We start from the raw sequence: 18,047 nt of genomic DNA on the forward strand, positions 1-18,047 counted from the left end.
TTGCTGATTCTGCAAAAATCAAATTGTTCTAGAAAACAAATTGATGCTTGTGAGATGTAATTATTAAGAATTGTGCAAATGCAAGCTTTTTTGAAGAGCTCTATAAAAAGTGAACTCCTTTCTCCAAAACATTATCATACATAGCAGATCTGGAAAAGGGTTTTTTGCTTGAAGTATTAATTCTAAGTATAAATTTCACGGGTTGTTTACCTTAAAGTAGTGTATTTTTGCATGGGGTTTTTGTGTTTTTCTTTCAAAATGGTAAACCATGCAAGTGTGCTTTATCTATTTTCACTGGACTCCGCGTCATCAAAAATATCAAAAATCAAAGTTCAGTCAGATGTAGATATCTAACGGTCACAACGTCCATATAACGTTAAATGAACGTTGAATCAACGTTGTGTGTCAGCTGGATAGTCCTAATGGCAGTGAAATCATCAACCAAGTTCATGCATCTGTTAACTTTCTCCAATACACCGTAAGCGTTTCTTGAAGTGGACAATTCTGGAAAGTTTTTAAGACATTCTTCTCCAACTTCAACCTCTCCCCAATGTCTTGATAGCATGGTCTGGAGGTCTATTAACTTTTTGTTAAATTTCTTCTTTGCTTATACGTTATAGCAAAATTCAAAAATCAATTTCTAATCAAGTTCTTATCACGTGACCAAATACGAAGAGTATTTGAATCTGGGGTGATTTTTTACGGAGTTGGATATTTCATAAAAATCTCGTAAGATTTCCCACACTTTTATTTTTGTTAGAAAAAAGTGACAAAAATTATTATTAAAACTTTAATTTCACTACCGAATAAACTCCATAATTGAAGAAAAGGAGCATGTCTGCCCTAACCAACACGTCAGTAGATCCTAAAGGAGCATTTCAAAGGAACAAAGCTAACAAAAGGTAACTATCTCGGGAGACTTAAAAGATTTTCCAAACTTTTATTTTTAGTCTAGAAAAAAAAATATTAGTGAAATTTTAATTTCACTACCGAATAATCTCTATAATCGAAGCAAAGGAGCATGTCTGCCCTAACCAACACATCAGTAGATCCTAAAGGAGCATTCCAAAGAAACAAAGCTAAACATGGAAATCTCATTGCTAAAGGTATATGGTAAAAATTTGTTGTAAAATTGTAAAATCTTCCATAGTCAATGATCTATTAACACATAATCTATCAAACAAATCTTTTAGGAGGACAATATCCACCGGAGGCTGGCCGTTATCATTTGCACATCGCATTGGCGTGCCCATGGGCGGATGGCGTTTTGGCTATGTTGTATTTGAAAGGGTAAGGTTTGATTATCTTCACTTCTAATTTCAATAACATCAAAAATTCACCATCACTAACTTCAGTGATATCAAGGTGAAAAAACGCAATGTTTTTAAAAAATATGGATTTTTCACTTACTTTTAAATTTAGTTTTAATTACCCACGCCAAAATCTGGAAAGTAGAGGGGAGAGGGGAGAAAAATATATTGTGAAATTTCGACTGTTATGCCTTAAATTAGTCCTTTTTCAGACTGATTTTGCCCATAGAAATTGGAGCTTGATTTTTTGTGTATGGGTCTGTTTTCAACGACTAGTTTACTAGTCTATTGAAAGTGTGAAACCTGATGTTTATAAGGAATAATAACTTTTTATTTGAGAAAAGTGAGGGGTTCATTGTCCCCCAGGCTTCCGGCCACCCTCCCTCTTGATGTGGACCCCAGAAAAGAAACTGTCAAAAATTACTACAAATCTTGATTTTTTAGCTTAGATCACGTGATCTCGCACTCTATTGTTCATCCCACGTGGGGTAAAACGAAGCCGGATGATGACGAAGATACCCATTATGGATGGATGTATAAAAAACCAGGTTTGTTTAGAGGTCTTATTTAGGCCCGGCGAACGGCAAATTTCGCTGCAATAAAAGTCATAATATTTGTGAAAAAAGGGAAATTCCCATGAAATCTTACTCTAAATTAGGTTGGAAGGGAGTTTTAACATTAGACTTAATACTAAGGGTCCAAAAATTCAAGAATGGTCCACTAGGGCTCAGAATACGACCTTGAAGTCTATAAACCCCTCCCGAATTGAAATATTCGGATACATTTATCAATCAGCCCAAAAGCGACTTTCTCGCCCGAACTTTAAATTGCTAAAAACGAGGAATTAACCAAAATTCTCAATATATTTTGACCAAAATTGTGGTCTAGAAATTCGGTTTGCCGCCTTAAGTACATATTCGAGCTAGTCAATGCGCTGACCTTGCTAAGAATTCACCGGCCTAGAATAAAGAATTCGCCGGAATTTTCATTTGCCAGCCTTCCAGAAACAATGACGCTATTTCTATTGTTCTCTGCGTACAAGGGGAGTGGTGTCGAGTATTAACAGTTCATTGGTGAGGAATACACCTTTTCACGGTCAGGCGCTTGCCGCTTTACTATTTAATTATCCCCCTAAAGTCGATCCAATCCTTTTTTACACCTTTTTCTATTGTCTGTAAGTGTAAAAAAGTCTTGGACGGTTTTAGGGTAGCAAAACGGACAAAGAAATGCCCGCGTGGCAATTGGTGGCTACGGTCGAAAAGGTGTATTAAAATGTCTAGATTTGTTGAAAAATTGAGCTATCTGACTTGCACTTTTTTTTAATCATGCTCTTATTCCTCATCTTTACAGGTGATGATCCATTGCCCAATCCACTTGGTCATGGTTCAAACGAATGTGACGATGCTTTGATTCCTGATACATTTACAAACGCTAAATCTGTCCGTGAAGTTTACAACCAATGTGGTGACCATTCAGGCCCCTTCTCCACACCCCTTCTGTATGATAAGGAAACCAAATCGATTGTTTGCAATGAAAGTATGCTTATCTTAAGAATGCTGAATGACAAATTCAATGAGTATGCAAAACACCCTGAGATTGATTTATATCCGTCAGAGCTTGACGAAGAATTGCAGAATCTAAATGAAACTTTGGTTTATCCGAAAATCAATAATGGTGTTTACAGATGCGGCTTTGCGAGGAGTCAAGAAGCATACGCTCAAGCAGTCACGGAGCTTTCCGAAGCACTCGAAATCTTAGAAGATCGCTTAAGCAAACAACGGTATTTGGGTAGTTCGACTAAACTTACCTGGCTTGATTTGAGGCTTTTTATGACTCTGGTGCGGTTCGATCCTGTTTATGTGACATACTTCAAGACCAACAAGAAACGCCTGGTTGATTATCCGAATCTTCTTGGCTTTACCAGAGATGTCTACTCCAATGAGAATATCAAACGTGTGATCAATTTCAAGCATATTAAAACTCATTATTTTACTTCTCACCCTGTTTTCAACACATATGGTATTATACCGGCTTACGACGGCCCGGATTTGGAATTGCAAAGTGGCCGTGAACAAATGGGACATTGAGCAATATTACACTTTTTTGATATAAGAATACAATTTTATGAGAACAATAAGGCTCAAAATCGCCAAAAAATTAAGAACAATTTAAGAGCCTGAAATTACTCAAATTCAAGCAATTTTAGGGTTTACAGTAGTAAAAATTGGGTATAACGCCCAAAATACCTCAATTACACCCTATAAATAAGAACAATGATTGTGAACAAATAGAACATTGAGCCATATTAATCTTTAAACTTTATTTACCAGTTAACGTGGATCGATGTTTTTTCATTTTCATCTTAAACATTTTTACATTCCAGCACTTTTGTGTGTTATTCCTTATTGGAATGCAATAGATTTAATTATGGAAGTGGAATTGCATTGACGTGACTCGTGACTTTTAAGAAATGATGAACTTAAAAACGTTTACTTGGTTTTTCAAAATAATGATACGATCATCCATGCATTTATTTGTTTTCAACGCACTAACATGTACTAATAAAATTTAATGTCAGTTATTCTATAAGTTTTACGGTATATTCTTTTTATAAGAATATTTTAGCGAGTTTATGTATTTGCGCTTTTGAGGACGGTAATATGACTGAAGCGATTTGGAAAAATCCGCACTTTTGACCCGCAAAATCGATGACGGTAAAAGTGCTGATTTACCGTCGTCCTCAGCTGGTCATGATCTAGTCAAATTAGAACCTTACCGTCTCCGTTGCTGAAAAACACACATACATAAACTCGGTATTTATCAATACTCTCACTTTCATGTTTCGCCCTCTTAAGAACGTAAACAAAAATGTCAACAAACAGCCATATTATTAAAGCATGCATTTTTCAAGGATCTACCTCTTTCCGTTTGAGCTTGATACTGACATGTCCGAGAGAAATGGCGGCAAAAGATTGTAATCTAATTGGCAATTGGCAAAAAATATTATACTAACACCTGAAACTTATATCCACGATCGTATCAATACCTACTTAAGATCCATCACCATTATTCCCTTACTCTTAGGTGCTAAATAAACGCCCTTCCGCTTGTTTTCCAACCCCCCGGACCTTATTAGGACCCCTCCTCCGTTTATTAATTTTTAAAAATATTTTCAGCTGTCAAACAGAAGTTCCCTTATTTTTCTCTAAATAGCCTGATTTAAGCCTATATTTACCTTATTTTTGGGTTTTCAGAAGTACAGTTTCCAACCCCCCCCCCCAATTAGGCAATTAGGTCCCCCCCCCCCGTTTATTTGGCACCATATAATAATAATTATCGAAGAAGCTTTTCCTGTACGAGATAATAATAGTAGCCATTAACTGATATCAGAGCGTTATAAATCTGGTTGCTTATAAAAAAATGCGTACGATGCCTTTTGATACACATATTTTTGGTGCAATTTGATCCTTCGATTTTTCTCGCTATTTGATAAACAAAAAACATCACCACTGCATTATATTACAGTATTCTCTAACTTTCATTTTCTGAGGGAAACTACACACAAAAAAGTCCCTTTTGCCAGCAAGTTTTCTACGTATATAATGTTATGTACAAAATAGTTATGGTTATCGAAAGATGACTTTGAAAGTTTTGGATGGATTTTTTTTAGCGAGGTAAAAAAATCGCAAAAACCGCTAAATATTATCTCACGAGAACCAATCCGATTGTAGTTTTATCGTTTTCCTCGTTTATTTTTATCATCTTTTAATTTTTAGTATCAATGAAAGCGTTTACTTTAAATATGGTGCATCAAAGAATGATTACGAGAATAATGTACATGAATAAGACAACTTATACCAACCGTTCGAATTGGGGGAATAGCACCCATGGCAACGAAACAACAACAGATGGTATTGATGATGAAGCATCGGTTTATTTGTTTGCTTTCGAAATCAGCATCGTCGTGGTAAGCTGTGTAATATTTATTCTTATGGAATAAACTTTCGCGGGGAATAAATTTCGAGGTACAACTTAAAATCTCCGTAGAATTAACATATTATGTAAATTGTCACCTTTCCGGCAAATTAACATATAACGTTAAAGTGCACTAAACCCATTTAACGCTATATGTTAAATCACTGACTGAACATTCACGTAAGAGAATATGGCGTTAAGGGGGTGGCAAGGCGGGAATTTTTTTTGTGGCGAATTTATAAATGGTAGGCACAGCTGTGCTGCCTTGCTCCCGGATTCCTTGGCTTCTGCATCACCTGATACACTTGATAGATTGCCCTCCCTGCATCACCTGATCAATACCCTGTAGCAATGGCAGAAAATAACAGAGAGAAAGTAGAGAAAGGTAACCACTATATATTTTTTTGGACAAGGCTGTTCTAAATCCATGTTTATACCGTCATCTTCATCCCCCCTCTCCCGGACGACAATTTTCAGCCCACCAACAGAAGCCCATACACCAGCAGTAGCCAGGCGAGCAGCCATCCCATGTGCAGTTCAGGGGCATTTGGGTTTATCCAGGGGCAACCAGGAGTTTGTTTCTTGGGGATTCTGAAGCAATCAAAGTATTCAGGGGCTTCCACAGCGCACAGGCCTGGGCCATTCTGGAAACGACGTCGTTTCTGGATCATGCACAGTACGCCAAATATATGCGGCGCGAGAATGCCCTCAGATCAGTGTAATCTGTCTTACCCTCAAAACATCTTCGGTGTGGCTTTTGCACAGATTCCATGGAAGCGTGGTCCAGGGTGCTATTTTCAAGGGTTTCCGCAGGTTGTCCAGGATCGTGGAAAGGTCCCTGGCAGTTACATCAAAATGCCTCGAAAATGTTGATATGAAAATTGCGTAATCAGAGAACGTATGTCTCGCTCATTATAAAAAGGCCGAGACAAACTTTCAATAATTGGATTGTAACATCGAGTTATAGTCAACTCAGGTAATCGTTACGCACTCCTAATTCTTACGCACTTTTTGAATCACCAATATTTCATGATATACTTGGTTTCTAACCTTGAAGTAAAATTATTATGAAAGCCAAAACATTTCCCTACCTTTTGTACCAATAATTTGTTTCTGTTTTGACTTCCCGCTCGCCAAAATTTGCTTCAAAGAAAATGCGCTCTAGCGATACCATTTTGCTATTTTAGAAGGACGAAGTAACTTTTGAACTGAGGAGATCTGGGTACAAGATAGCGCGCAAATGGTTGTTGCTAAGAAGCAGCCTATTCAAGTACGTTTTATCCCACCAAATGTTTTTTCTTGAATATTCCGTGATAAATAACAAGAGCCGCGGATCAATTAGGTGCGTAAAATTTACCAGGGTAGCCCAATCATTACGCACCTTTTCAAGTTACCATTCAAGCTTTAAAGTCGCCAATACATTGTTTCAAGTAATATCTTTTCAACACAGTTTAATAGCCAATTGGTTTTCTTAACAGTTTTCCGATCCACGGAATTCATAGAGGGAAAAATGCGGAATAATTGCAGATTTGGCACCTAATCATTACGCAGTTGAAAAATGTTGCTTAATAATGAGTTTTGGCTTATCGAAGATAGCTTATATGAATGAATAAGGTTGGAAAATGCTTTAGCTATCTTAAAAGAGCTCAACTAGCAGGCAACTAGGCTTTAATCGCAAGAATTAGCATGCGCGGAATCGATAGGGAAAAATGCGGAATAATTGCAGATTTGGCACCTAATCATTACGCAGTTGAAAAATGTTGTTTAATGAATTTTGGCTTATCGAAGATAGCTTATATGAATGAAAAAGGTTGGAAAATGCTTTAGCTATCTAAAAAGAGCTCAACTAGCCTTTAATCGCAAGAATTAGCCGCGAAATCAACCTTTCTCTGAAAAGTGCGTAACGATTACCTGAGTTGACTATAAGTCTCTTTTGTTAAGTCACCAGGGGGTAAATAAAACAGACCTTGATACATTTATCGTTCGTTTCAACTTGACCATTCGTTTAAAACTCAGCGTCCCAAATATTTGGGGTAAGTAAAATATGTACAAAGAAATTCATACTTTTCCAACTTGGCAAATCTTTAAAAAAGAAGCGAACAATAAAATATAATTACCCTTTCCAAATAAACCTCTTCGGTGGCGAGCGTAGTCTACTCTGACGTAATTGTAAAATTTATGTGATGGGAGTTTGACATAGTAATGTAATGTTGTTTGGGGAATTATGAAGTTGTCTGGAATTTCGATTGCATTTATTCAGGTTGATTTTTTATGACTTCTAATGGTACTTTTTCTAACTCTGTTCTCACACTTATGTCTTTTTTTTTCGCGTTCTTTTCCGTGATTACTTTTATTTATATTTTTAAAGACAGGTAAGAAGGCATATTGATGTAACTGCCTGGAATACACCCGCATCCTCGCATCCGGCTAGCGGGAAAGTCGTGAGATAAAACCTCAAATTCCCTCAGAATTATATCATTTGGGGCGGGGCTTACACAGGGTTGTTTATTTAGCTCATCGGCGGGGGGGGGGTACGTACTGGGACATGAGGAGGAGAACACGAGAGGACATAATGGCAACTGGGGTTCTGGGGGTTGTCTTAGAACATCCCTGGACACTGGATGCTGGAATACCCAGACAATCTCAATCGAACGGAATCTACGATCGAACCAGACAGCATAAGTGATAATGCCATGCAGATGTTGAACAAACCAAAAAGTTCAAACATTTAGTTACCTTTCCATCCTTTAGTTTTTAAACTTGGAAAATTTGTCAAAATTTTAAGTATAATATTCTTTTTATGAGAAATAGGCTCAGTACAGTCACTAGATTGACCGATTGAGTAAGGTCTACCCTGGAATGAAACCTGTATTTTACAGAGTGAGTAGAGTGCAGTGATGGTACAGTGATGGGATTTATAGGTTAGAGAAAACCACTGTATATATGAGGGCATATTTTGGCCACTACAGTAGTGCTAACGAGTGAAACTCAAGTCAATTTTTAAAAGTACCCTAGATGGCCCTATCTCTGGTACCTTCTCTAATTTTGTTACATTGTTTGGTAGAAAATATAAACTGAACCTCTTTGAACCAAAACTTTCCACCTATACCGTAGATCTGGTCATCCTGGTCCTAACTCTGTTGCCCCTATTTTTTTAAAGGTTGTTATCTTTGTTGCGAGCTTTTAATTGCAGTCTGGTTCAACAGAGGAATACTGCAAGATTTGTAAATTGTATTATATATCATCTTATATATTATCAGAAATAATGAGAAATAAATTTCAAACATTTTTCATTGTTGTGTTCAATTTCAGCTACAGCTTCTACTAGCATCTTGGAACCTTCGTTTACAACTGCTTTTTCAAAAAGACACACTGAAATGATGTGTATTTTTAGGAACATATAAACAAGCTAGATTTAAGCTAGGTTCACTACACTGCTATTTTTTTGGTACGCTCGCGGCTAAATCTATCAGATCTTGATTTACCTCCGCATTTCCGCATTTCAGTGGATCCATTTTAGCGCTATTGTGTTTGCAGGCTTTTTGGGAATTTCTGATAAGGTGATATTTTCTTTAAATTAGAGGGATCAGAATTTGAAAATAAGGCGGCAATCTAAAAATAGTTGTGTCACGTCACAGAAGGTCTCAAAAATTGATGCGGGCGGAAAAATTTCTGGGTTTTTTAAATATCATTGATTGCCTGAAGTTTGTCACATCCTGGGGGTCGGGTGACAGGTGAGTAGTTAGTATGTCTAATCTAATGTAATAAAAGACACACAGTGTGCAGTGTGACAGTACAGTTTGAATAATATAACAATATAGGTAATACAATACATACTGTCAGATTGCCTAATCCCGACCACCCCTATCTAATCCTGACCCCCCTCTAAAACAAACAATTTACCCAAATTTTGGTTTAATAATCCTTATTTTATGACAGCATTGGGGGAAACAAAATGTGTAATAGAGTTTGTAAGATTTTTTATCATTTGTCTACATCTGTATGACGTGTTTTGACTACCGTGAGATTGGGTAACTTGCATGAAAGACCTGGCTGGTCATTAAAATACAAAAATTAAAATCAAAACAAAAATGGCAGAGTAGAGCTGCGAGTGGAGCTGCGTAGTTGTATTTTAATGACCAGCCAGGTCATTCAATTGAGGGCTATGCATGTTAGCCTCCACTGATGCACGATCTCACGGTACTTTTGTGCTAATTCCATGAAATTACCAATATTTCTAATTTATATCCACTCCTTTGGTTTCTTTTTATATCATTTATATTGGATAGGTTCAGATTAGTCTCGTTTAAGATTAGGTAATCAAGTTTGTGAAGTAAAGACCAACTTCATTTTCTGCAAATTAGAGGGGGTCAGGATTAGATAGGGGTGGTCGGGATTAGGCAACCTGACGGTATATACAGGAGCAGCCCCAACGGCTAGAAAACACAAAATAATTGTTCAGAAGCTGGAAAAAACCATCTGTTATTTTGACTTTTGGTTCCTGGAAAAGTACATCTGTTCAATGAGAAAATTTTTTCCTGAGGAAATTTGCGCTCCTGGAAAAATGCATCATGATGTGTTTTATACAAATTGATCCTGGAAAAAAAGTAATTTTGTTCTGTTTTTGTTTCCCAAAATGTTCTTCTTTGGAAAAAGATATGTGTTCTTTTATTGATTGCTCCTGGATTTTGCTAACACAACAGAGTTCTGCTGGAAAATTTGATGTGTTCTATTTTCAAATGCTCCTGCGTCCTGGTCCTGGACTTTCCGAACAGATATTTTAATGAACAAGGTTTGTAATATTATAAGAACCGGGCGATTTGCACTAAATCTGTACCGTCCCGTCCGAAATCATTTTTTGCATATATCTCATTAAGGTTAAGTGTTAATGATTTTTTTCTTTTTTCATCAGATACAGCTTGGTAATGGTACACTTTCTGCAAAATTTCATGTTTTAACTGTCTATCATTAGTCTGCAATCATAAATTTTGTGTCAATTTTTCCTCGTTTTGGCAATTTTTAGCAAAAAAGTCTGGGACAGGGACCAATTTCTGATAAAATTCACATCCTCCTAAATTTTCATGTCTGTTCGCTAAGCAAAATGTTCCTGGACTTTCTCCTAAAATTCTCTCTACCCAGCAGGAAAAATAGTACAGACATTTGAGAAAAGTCCGACCGACGCGACGGTGTAGCTGCTCGAATATATTTATTTAAACCTTCTAAAAAATATGTGTAGCTGCTTACATAGCCCAGTGTGGAATCCATGCAAAAGCCACGCCGAAGATATTTTGAGCATCAAGAAGGTTACACCCAATTGAGCGAGCGAGGGCATTCGCATGCTGAAGCTGAATATATTCTGGTGCATGAATATTCATTCCAGACTGGTACATAGCTCGAAAAAAGCTCAAGCAGTCAAGAGTATAGAGAGCCAACAAGACCAACAACTCAATATTTATTTTTCTCTTTCCTCTATCTGCATATTATACTGCCATGCCCAGCAGCAGGCTGGCAGGTACCCAAGGTACCCAGTAGAATAAATTCCAAGAAATCACCAGTACACTACTTCGGCTGCCATTTTTAATAGCCTGTGAAATAAAAAAGCATGAGAAAGACACGATGACCCGGGCTAAATATAAAGAACTTAAAAGACTTACTATAATTAACATATAGCGTTAAATGGGTTTAGTGCACTTTAACGTTATATGTTAATTTGCCGGAAAGGTGACAATTTACATAATATGTTAATTCTACGGAGTTTTCATGTTGCAACCAACCGAGGTAAGCTTATTCGCGAAATTTTCAGATTTCGCGGATGGTACTATTGGGAAACAATATTTTCACGAGTTGCAATATTTTCACGACTTTTAATGCACTCTATCAAAAGTACAATCTTATAGTGCATTTCGAGGGTCTCAAAACCTACCCTTGGCGGCACATGCCCTGGGTCGGTCCATATGAGTGCCCCCTCCCCCGGGTTCCAGGCTCGTAATTGTTGAATTCGATCTTGAACCATTAATATTTTTTGACATGTTTGAGAACCTCCTTTGTTATTAAATAAAAGTGAAAATGTGATTCACAATTTTTTTTGACAGGTATTTGGAATCGGTTTCATTACTCTTGTGATAAGCGATCTCTACTGGAGGGTGGCGGGAACCGTCCGATCAAGAACAGTATCATCATATTGTATGACTGGCAACTTCATTTTCTTTGTGGTATATTTTGTGGTTTGCATTGTTATTTCGGGGCTGTTTTCGTTTTATAAATCAGATGACAGCGAAATATTTCGCGTTTTATTAATAATCTGTTTAGTGTTACTGATACCATTTTCAATTGTTTTTTGCTGGGGATTTTTTTTGCATAAGCGTTTATTCAAACGATACCAACTCTTTTACAATGTTCATTTCAAACGCAATGTTTCATTGAATCAAAAATTTTTGACAATTGATAAAGATTTTCCAACTCTAGCTGAATTAAATAATATCAAATGTGAGGCTAAAAAAGCGATGAAATGGACTGTCAAAGAAATTTCAAAAGAATTTGAAGATGCTGAATCATTCGACCTTATGTTAACTGGAAGCACATGCGAAAGACTTAACATACCTTTGACCGTAAACTACAAAGCGAGCCAAGTAGCGGGTGTTATGACTAATACACATGCTTTATTAACTGATTACGACTTTATGATTTGCGATAGAATGAATCAAGCAGATTTCGGTAGAGGAGAAAAGTACGAAATTAGAAATGAAGATACGCCGCCTGGTTTTGCAAAAATCAATTGCAATATGTCAAACACAATTGTTTCACCAAAAGAGATCAAACACAAGATTTACACATTTATCATGAATATGCCAGAAGGCCAATTACCTATTCTTGTCGGGGAAGAAATAAGCCCCTATCTTGTCGGGGAAGAAAAAAGCCCCTTTCTTGTCGGGGAAGAAAAAAGCCCCTTTACTGTTGTATTAAAGGTTAGTCGAAAAGGACCAGCAATTAGAATAAAAACACACATGCATCGTTCGAGCTTCTTGGTAGATATAACATTTTCCATCAAAGCTAAAAAATGGCCGACAAATTCCGATTGGCTAACAAGAACAAGAAAATGGCCTTGTTCCGATTTTGTTGAGAAAATTGTACAAGAAGGGTTTCATTTGGTTCCGAAATCACATCCAAAAGATAAAAAGGAAACAACTTGGAGATTTTCATTCTCAAAAGCAGAAGTCACATTACTAAACGAAATCCAACCAACCGCTAGAATATGTTTCGTTTGTCTCAAAATTATTGTCAAAGATTTTCTCATCCCATGCAGCGACAAGCTAAGTACGTATTATTTTAAAAGCATCTTCATGCATGTGTTAGAAAAAACAGAACCGAGTTTTTGGCGGGAAAATGACATCGAGGATTGTTTCTATTGGCTGTTTAAACACGTGAGTGAAGCTGTCAAATCAAAACAATGTCCGCATTTCTGGTTGAATGAAATCAATTTCTTTGAAGAACTGACAGATAGAGATGTGAACAAATTGTTAAAACTGTTGACCAAAATCAAGCAAAATCCTTCAGCTTATATTGATGATTCTTTTGTCAGAGACGATAAAAATGAATTCAACGAACATTCTCCTCTTCTACAAAATGTTTGAATTACAATCTGCCCAAAATGACTCTCTATCGTATTTATCAGAAATTATTAAGACTATTATCCAAAAAAGGAATTCAGTTAGTTATTGTTAATCACTTTTTTTTTACGCATATAATATTTTATTATGATACAAACTTTGTCCGACAAAACATTTCGAGTTTACCGAATCTTTCAAGCCAGTAACAAGAGCTCAAACATCATTAAATAATATTCAAAAAAACGTCGGCTGTGTTCGCTCTGGGATCGAGGGTATCCTTAAAAGTGCCGAAAAAAGTTAATAAGTGTATAAGAATATGTAATTTTTGGACGGTAAATTGTTTAGAGCAAACCATTATTGAAATCTCATTTGCTTTTCATTGTTCGTCCATTCTTCACCAAACTCAAGATTTATATATTGATTTGACTATCAGGTAAATCAAAAGCCAGATAAAAATACCTTTCAAAGGCATCTTGAAGTGTAGCATATCACGAAGATGTTTATTGTTCAGTAAACCTTTCAAATGGTTTGAATCACCTGAAATTTTGAAGAAAAAAGAAAAAAGTCTGTTGAAGGAAGTCTGAAATTTACCCATTGAAAAGCCGATCGAGTAAGCCTCATTTACCTCACTATTCAGTCAGAATTTCAAAACAGAGTTTTTCGCTGAATATCCAAGAATTACAAATTAACCCTATCTGCCCTGTGGTTTACAGAATTGTGATTGGCTACAAAAGAATTCTATCCGCCATTTTCATAATGGCGGCTTTAAGACCGAAAAACTTGAAATCGGCCTATCAGCTAGTCTGGAGATCCATACTCTCTATTCATACTTACAACACACAAGCAAAAATCCCATCAAAAGCTACTCATTGAGAGTATGGTATTTTTGACCCAGCTTGAATTTGTTTACATTTGGTTTGAATTTCGTGCCAAAAAAGCCGTTGATAAGGTTAGCCAATCAGATTCGTGCACTTCCAATCAAAACAATAATATCACGTGGTTTCAACAATTGTTTAACAGCCAATAGAATTCTGCGGACAGATTTGGCATCTACAAAATACCCAGCCACTCTGTTATCAAGATTTCTACAATATTATTCGCTTTAACTAAATGCTATACTTTGAAACCACACGAACAGAGTAGACGGGTCTCCCAGCTACCTATTAGCTTGTGCTGAAAAAGTGACCACATGGTGCATAAGTATTTTCGTGGAAATCTGAACGGCCGTTTCTACTCTATCCCCTCTGAAAAGGCAAATCTTGAAAATATTTTGCTACCTCTTCCCATAATTTAAGCTACATCCGGGATATAAGAACATTTCCTGGTTCTTTTGCTTTCCTATTTTCCGAGAGAGGATGTTGTGATGTAAGAGGCTCCTTCCTCAGATATCTGTAAGGATTGAAATTTCCATTTTGTTTAATAAAATCTTGCGAGGCGTGCTCCTACCTAAGGGGGGAATGATCTTGACCCCTCCCTCTAGATACTATTAAAGCTCACAATATTTGTCTCTTCTTTTTGGCAATTTTTTTTAATTCATGTATCAGGAAACATAATTCAAGCAGAATTGATTTCAGAAATGACTATGAAGTTATATTGCAAAACGCCAAATGTAAAACGGTTCATGAAATTCAGCTTTGCTTTCTACTTTGCGAGGTTTACAAATCCGAAAATAAATAAAATCCAAAGTTCATGCAAAAAATCTATACGACGAAGGAAATAAAATTTAACTTCCGAAATAAAGTTTTGATGACGATACCTAAGGCTAAGTCTCAACGTTTTGGAACTCAATCCATCAATCCTGATGACCTCCTAAGATCAAAAAATCACTCCAGTGAAAATGAAAGTTATAGCACTTTTCTACAAGATCTTCATTTTTTTCTTCTTCATTTTCATCTTCTTTTTCAGAATTTTTTTAAAGATTTTTTTATTTCAAATTGTTCCACGCACTAATATCTTTCCAACAATACCAAATTTATAAAGGTTTAAGAATTCCTTCAAAAGTTATATGTAAAAGAAAATAGAGTGCACACTTATCGTGAATAGACTTTAATCTAACATTTTATTAACGTCTTTTCAAAGTTCATAACGTCATTTCTGTAATTAAATTGCTAATTACTCTTGATAGAATAAATTCAGAAACAACTTATGAAGACAATCATTTGTTAAAAGTGTCAAGGAACTTAAAACCAAAGTTTTATCTTCTAATCTCGTAACCGATATTTTGACTATGGTCAGAGCCCAATAAATAAGCCCAAAGCCGAAAAATTCGCAAACGGGTTTTTATGCCGAAAATAGTTTACAGTCGGTAGAGTTGCCAGTCTTCAAAACTCTCCCACCGATTTTTTTCCGTATACCGCCATACCGCCATACCGCCATATTTTCCCTCCTTTACTATCACTGTAACGGACGATAAAATCGTCTAATGGGATTTTGGAATATGTTTTATTGTTTTGTTGTTTTCATATAATTTTTGAAAACGAAAGTCAAAAAATTCAAGATGACGATATCCTCTAAATGTATATTATTGCCACCGCAGGAAGCCTAAAGCTTCTGAGGATGGCATTCATAGCTTCACACGCATAAGGAAGTTGGGCAAACATCTCATAATTTTGCGTTGCGTTTTTCAGTATTTTAGTTCCGCTTAACGGTAGCATTCTTATCTTACGATCTTTCTATTGTTTTATCATCATCAAAAAGACTTTTCCGGAGTTATTTTGATCTGATTACTCATTTTGAAATGTCAGTTTGTCTTTTTCTTATCCCTGGAGAGTTAAATGAATCTAAGGAAATTCCCTTTTCTGGGAAATTTCCTTTTTATACCACAAGTAGTTATTAAGCACTCTTCATAGGTTAAAAATATTGCTCTACGGGAACAGTTATGTTGCTAAACGTGTATATTAGTAAATCTACATTAGTATATCTCCAGATATATACGCTTTTTATAGGAAAAACCAGTAAGCCATACGATTCTGGTTGGGCTGCTCTTAAATTTATATGAGTTTTTCAGCCTTAAATGTCAATATTAAGTAAAATGGGAACATGTACTTCTCAGTAATTTCTGAAATCTGAGGTTCAGATTCTTCTTAATTTGTTCTTAGGTTTTAGCCAAATTTCAGCCTCGTATTCTTATGAAATTATTCTTATAAAAAACGTGTAAGACAAGGCACGGATGTCACTCTAAGTAGACTATAAATCACTCCCTTGACACATTTGTTAGCATTTGAAAGAATTTTGTCTCAGATGAGAGGTCACTCTTAACAAAAATTACTGTAGGGCTAAGATCATTCCTTTTGAACGCAAATTCAACTCCATGTGTTCGTTTTGCTGCGGTGACACCTTAATGAAAGTTATGGCTAGTATGAAATTGTTTGAGTATGAGCTTGTTGACTTCTTGCGAACCCGCAACTATAGACGCCATAATTAATTTTCGGGTAAACTTAAAGTTTCAGGGGGCACTCGACCGTATGTGTGGCCCAAAATTAGGCCTCTGAAATCGGACCCTTACGGTGTAGAGAAAATTTAGCCAATCGATTCTTACGATTTCATTTTAAAGCAACATCTTCAAAATATTTTGCCCGGAAAACGTCCATTTCTCACCTACTACATCCTTAGAGTGCACTTCCTCTCATTTTTGCCCATTTCAACCCTTACTGGACCTACTTACGGGTCGAAACCTCATATTCTTATATAGTTATATAACTTCTTATATGGCTATTATATTTTGATTTTTCCCGATATGTTTCGGACTCGGACTTCGTAGATGAATGAGACAACTGATCCATCGCTTCCATCGCTTCCTTTTAGCTGGTTTAGCAAATCAAAAATGTGTTTAATAAATCTATCAACACATTGTTACTAAGCACATACAGTAACTAATTAACATCCTAATCAATGGAAATTCCATCTTAATCACTTTTATTGTTCGCAATTACTTTGCTAAGGAAAACATTGTACATGTCCTATAAGAACATCCAAAAACTTTCAAGTCTTCGAATGTTCTTATTTTAAGTTTTAAGCCTAAAAATGTTTTTAACATGTTCTCATTTCGTGACTTTTTTATCCATTTTCCTAAGAAATCTGGTGTCTTGAAATGTTCTTAACATGTTCTTAACAACGAAGCCTTATGTTCTTATATAGTTTTTTCTTCCGCAAAGCCCTAAGATGTTCTTAGCTTATTCTTAGTATTTTGGCCATAGAAGCCTTACGTTATTCTTACATATTTTGTTCTTATAAAAAACGTGTATTATCTATTGATAGAAATGTTGGTTTTGAGAGATAACCTTTTTATTTTTGGGCTACAATAATGATTTATAGACAGTAGCCAATTTTTTCTCCTTTTTTATAAGCAACACTCAACAGCCGATCCTCTATGCTATTCTTTATAAGCAACTCAATATACAGTCGACACTCAACCTCCGTTGTTCGAATACAGTATCATTTTTCTGTAATCCCCTTAGCGAGAAAGTGGTTTATGTACCTTCTATTATTCGAATTTTTCTCTGATTCGACTCTTTACAGTGTTTCTAAGGTGATACAGAACGCTATTTTCACGTTAATTTATGCTACTGAAATTCTTTCTATACAACTATATCAAATTTCTATTTCCCGAAATTTTCTATAATTCGAACTAAAATGTTGCTCCCCTCGGCGGGGATTGGTTTACTCTCTATGATTCGAATCTTTCCTTAATTCAAGGAAACTGTTTGGTCCTTTAAAGATCGAATTATAGAAAGTCATCTGTATGTAAATCTTTAAAGCAAAATTAGAATCAAGGAATCCAGCTAGCACACAACGTTGTTTTAACGTACATCTAACGTTATTTGAAGACTATGAATGTCAAATGGACGTTGTTTGACGTTGTATGCCAATTGGGAAGCTGTGAGGTATGAATCTGTTATGTCATCGCCGAATAATGATTAAATGATCGAAAAAATCCACTCAGTTTCTTTTCATAAAGATCTGGCATTCTAATGATGAATACTTTGTCGGGGAAAACTTCGTCGGGGAAAAGTGACGAAATTTTGGACAAGTGATGAATATATTTTACCCGACGAAAATTTTCCCCGGCCTTAATGCGTTTACCAACTACCAGCAAGTGACGAATTTTTCCCCGACGAAAATTTTCACCGACGAAAATTTTCACCGACGAAATTTT

General features: G+C 36.1%; 2 protein-coding genes across 3 annotated transcripts; both read left to right on the forward strand.

Annotated features, from left to right (window-relative positions):
* The first annotated feature begins 938 nt into the window (after window positions 1-938).
* LOC136824903 (glutathionyl-hydroquinone reductase YqjG-like) lies at window positions 939-3,899 on the forward strand. The gene is made up of 4 exons (XM_067080879.1): window positions 939-1,106; window positions 1,194-1,290; window positions 1,755-1,858; window positions 2,661-3,899. Exons 1-4 carry the CDS (start codon window positions 1,022-1,024, stop codon window positions 3,395-3,397), a joined length of 1,023 nt encoding a protein of 340 aa, XP_066936980.1. The 5' UTR covers window positions 939-1,021; the 3' UTR covers window positions 3,398-3,899.
* Window positions 3,900-5,090: 1,191 nt separating this feature from the next.
* LOC136824904 (cyclic GMP-AMP synthase-like receptor 2) lies at window positions 5,091-13,370 on the forward strand. 2 transcript variants are annotated; one of them, XM_067080880.1, is made up of 2 exons: window positions 5,091-5,277; window positions 11,378-13,370. In XM_067080880.1, the coding sequence occupies exons 1-2, from the start codon at window positions 5,092-5,094 to the stop codon at window positions 12,914-12,916; spliced, it is 1,725 nt and encodes a 574-aa protein (XP_066936981.1). In that variant the 5' UTR covers window position 5,091; the 3' UTR covers window positions 12,917-13,370. The 2 variants fall into 2 exon arrangements, with proteins under 2 accessions (XP_066936981.1, XP_066936982.1); XM_067080881.1 differs by lacking the exon at window positions 5,091-5,277 and adding an exon at window positions 5,536-5,670.
* Window positions 13,371-18,047: the final 4,677 nt, after the last annotated feature.

The sequence above is a fragment of the Clytia hemisphaerica genome, unplaced genomic scaffold (assembly GCF_902728285.1).
Source record: "Clytia hemisphaerica strain Z4C2 unplaced genomic scaffold, Clytia hemisphaerica genome assembly, whole genome shotgun sequence".
In the NCBI taxonomy this organism is placed as follows: Eukaryota; Metazoa; Cnidaria; class Hydrozoa; order Leptothecata; family Clytiidae; genus Clytia; species Clytia hemisphaerica.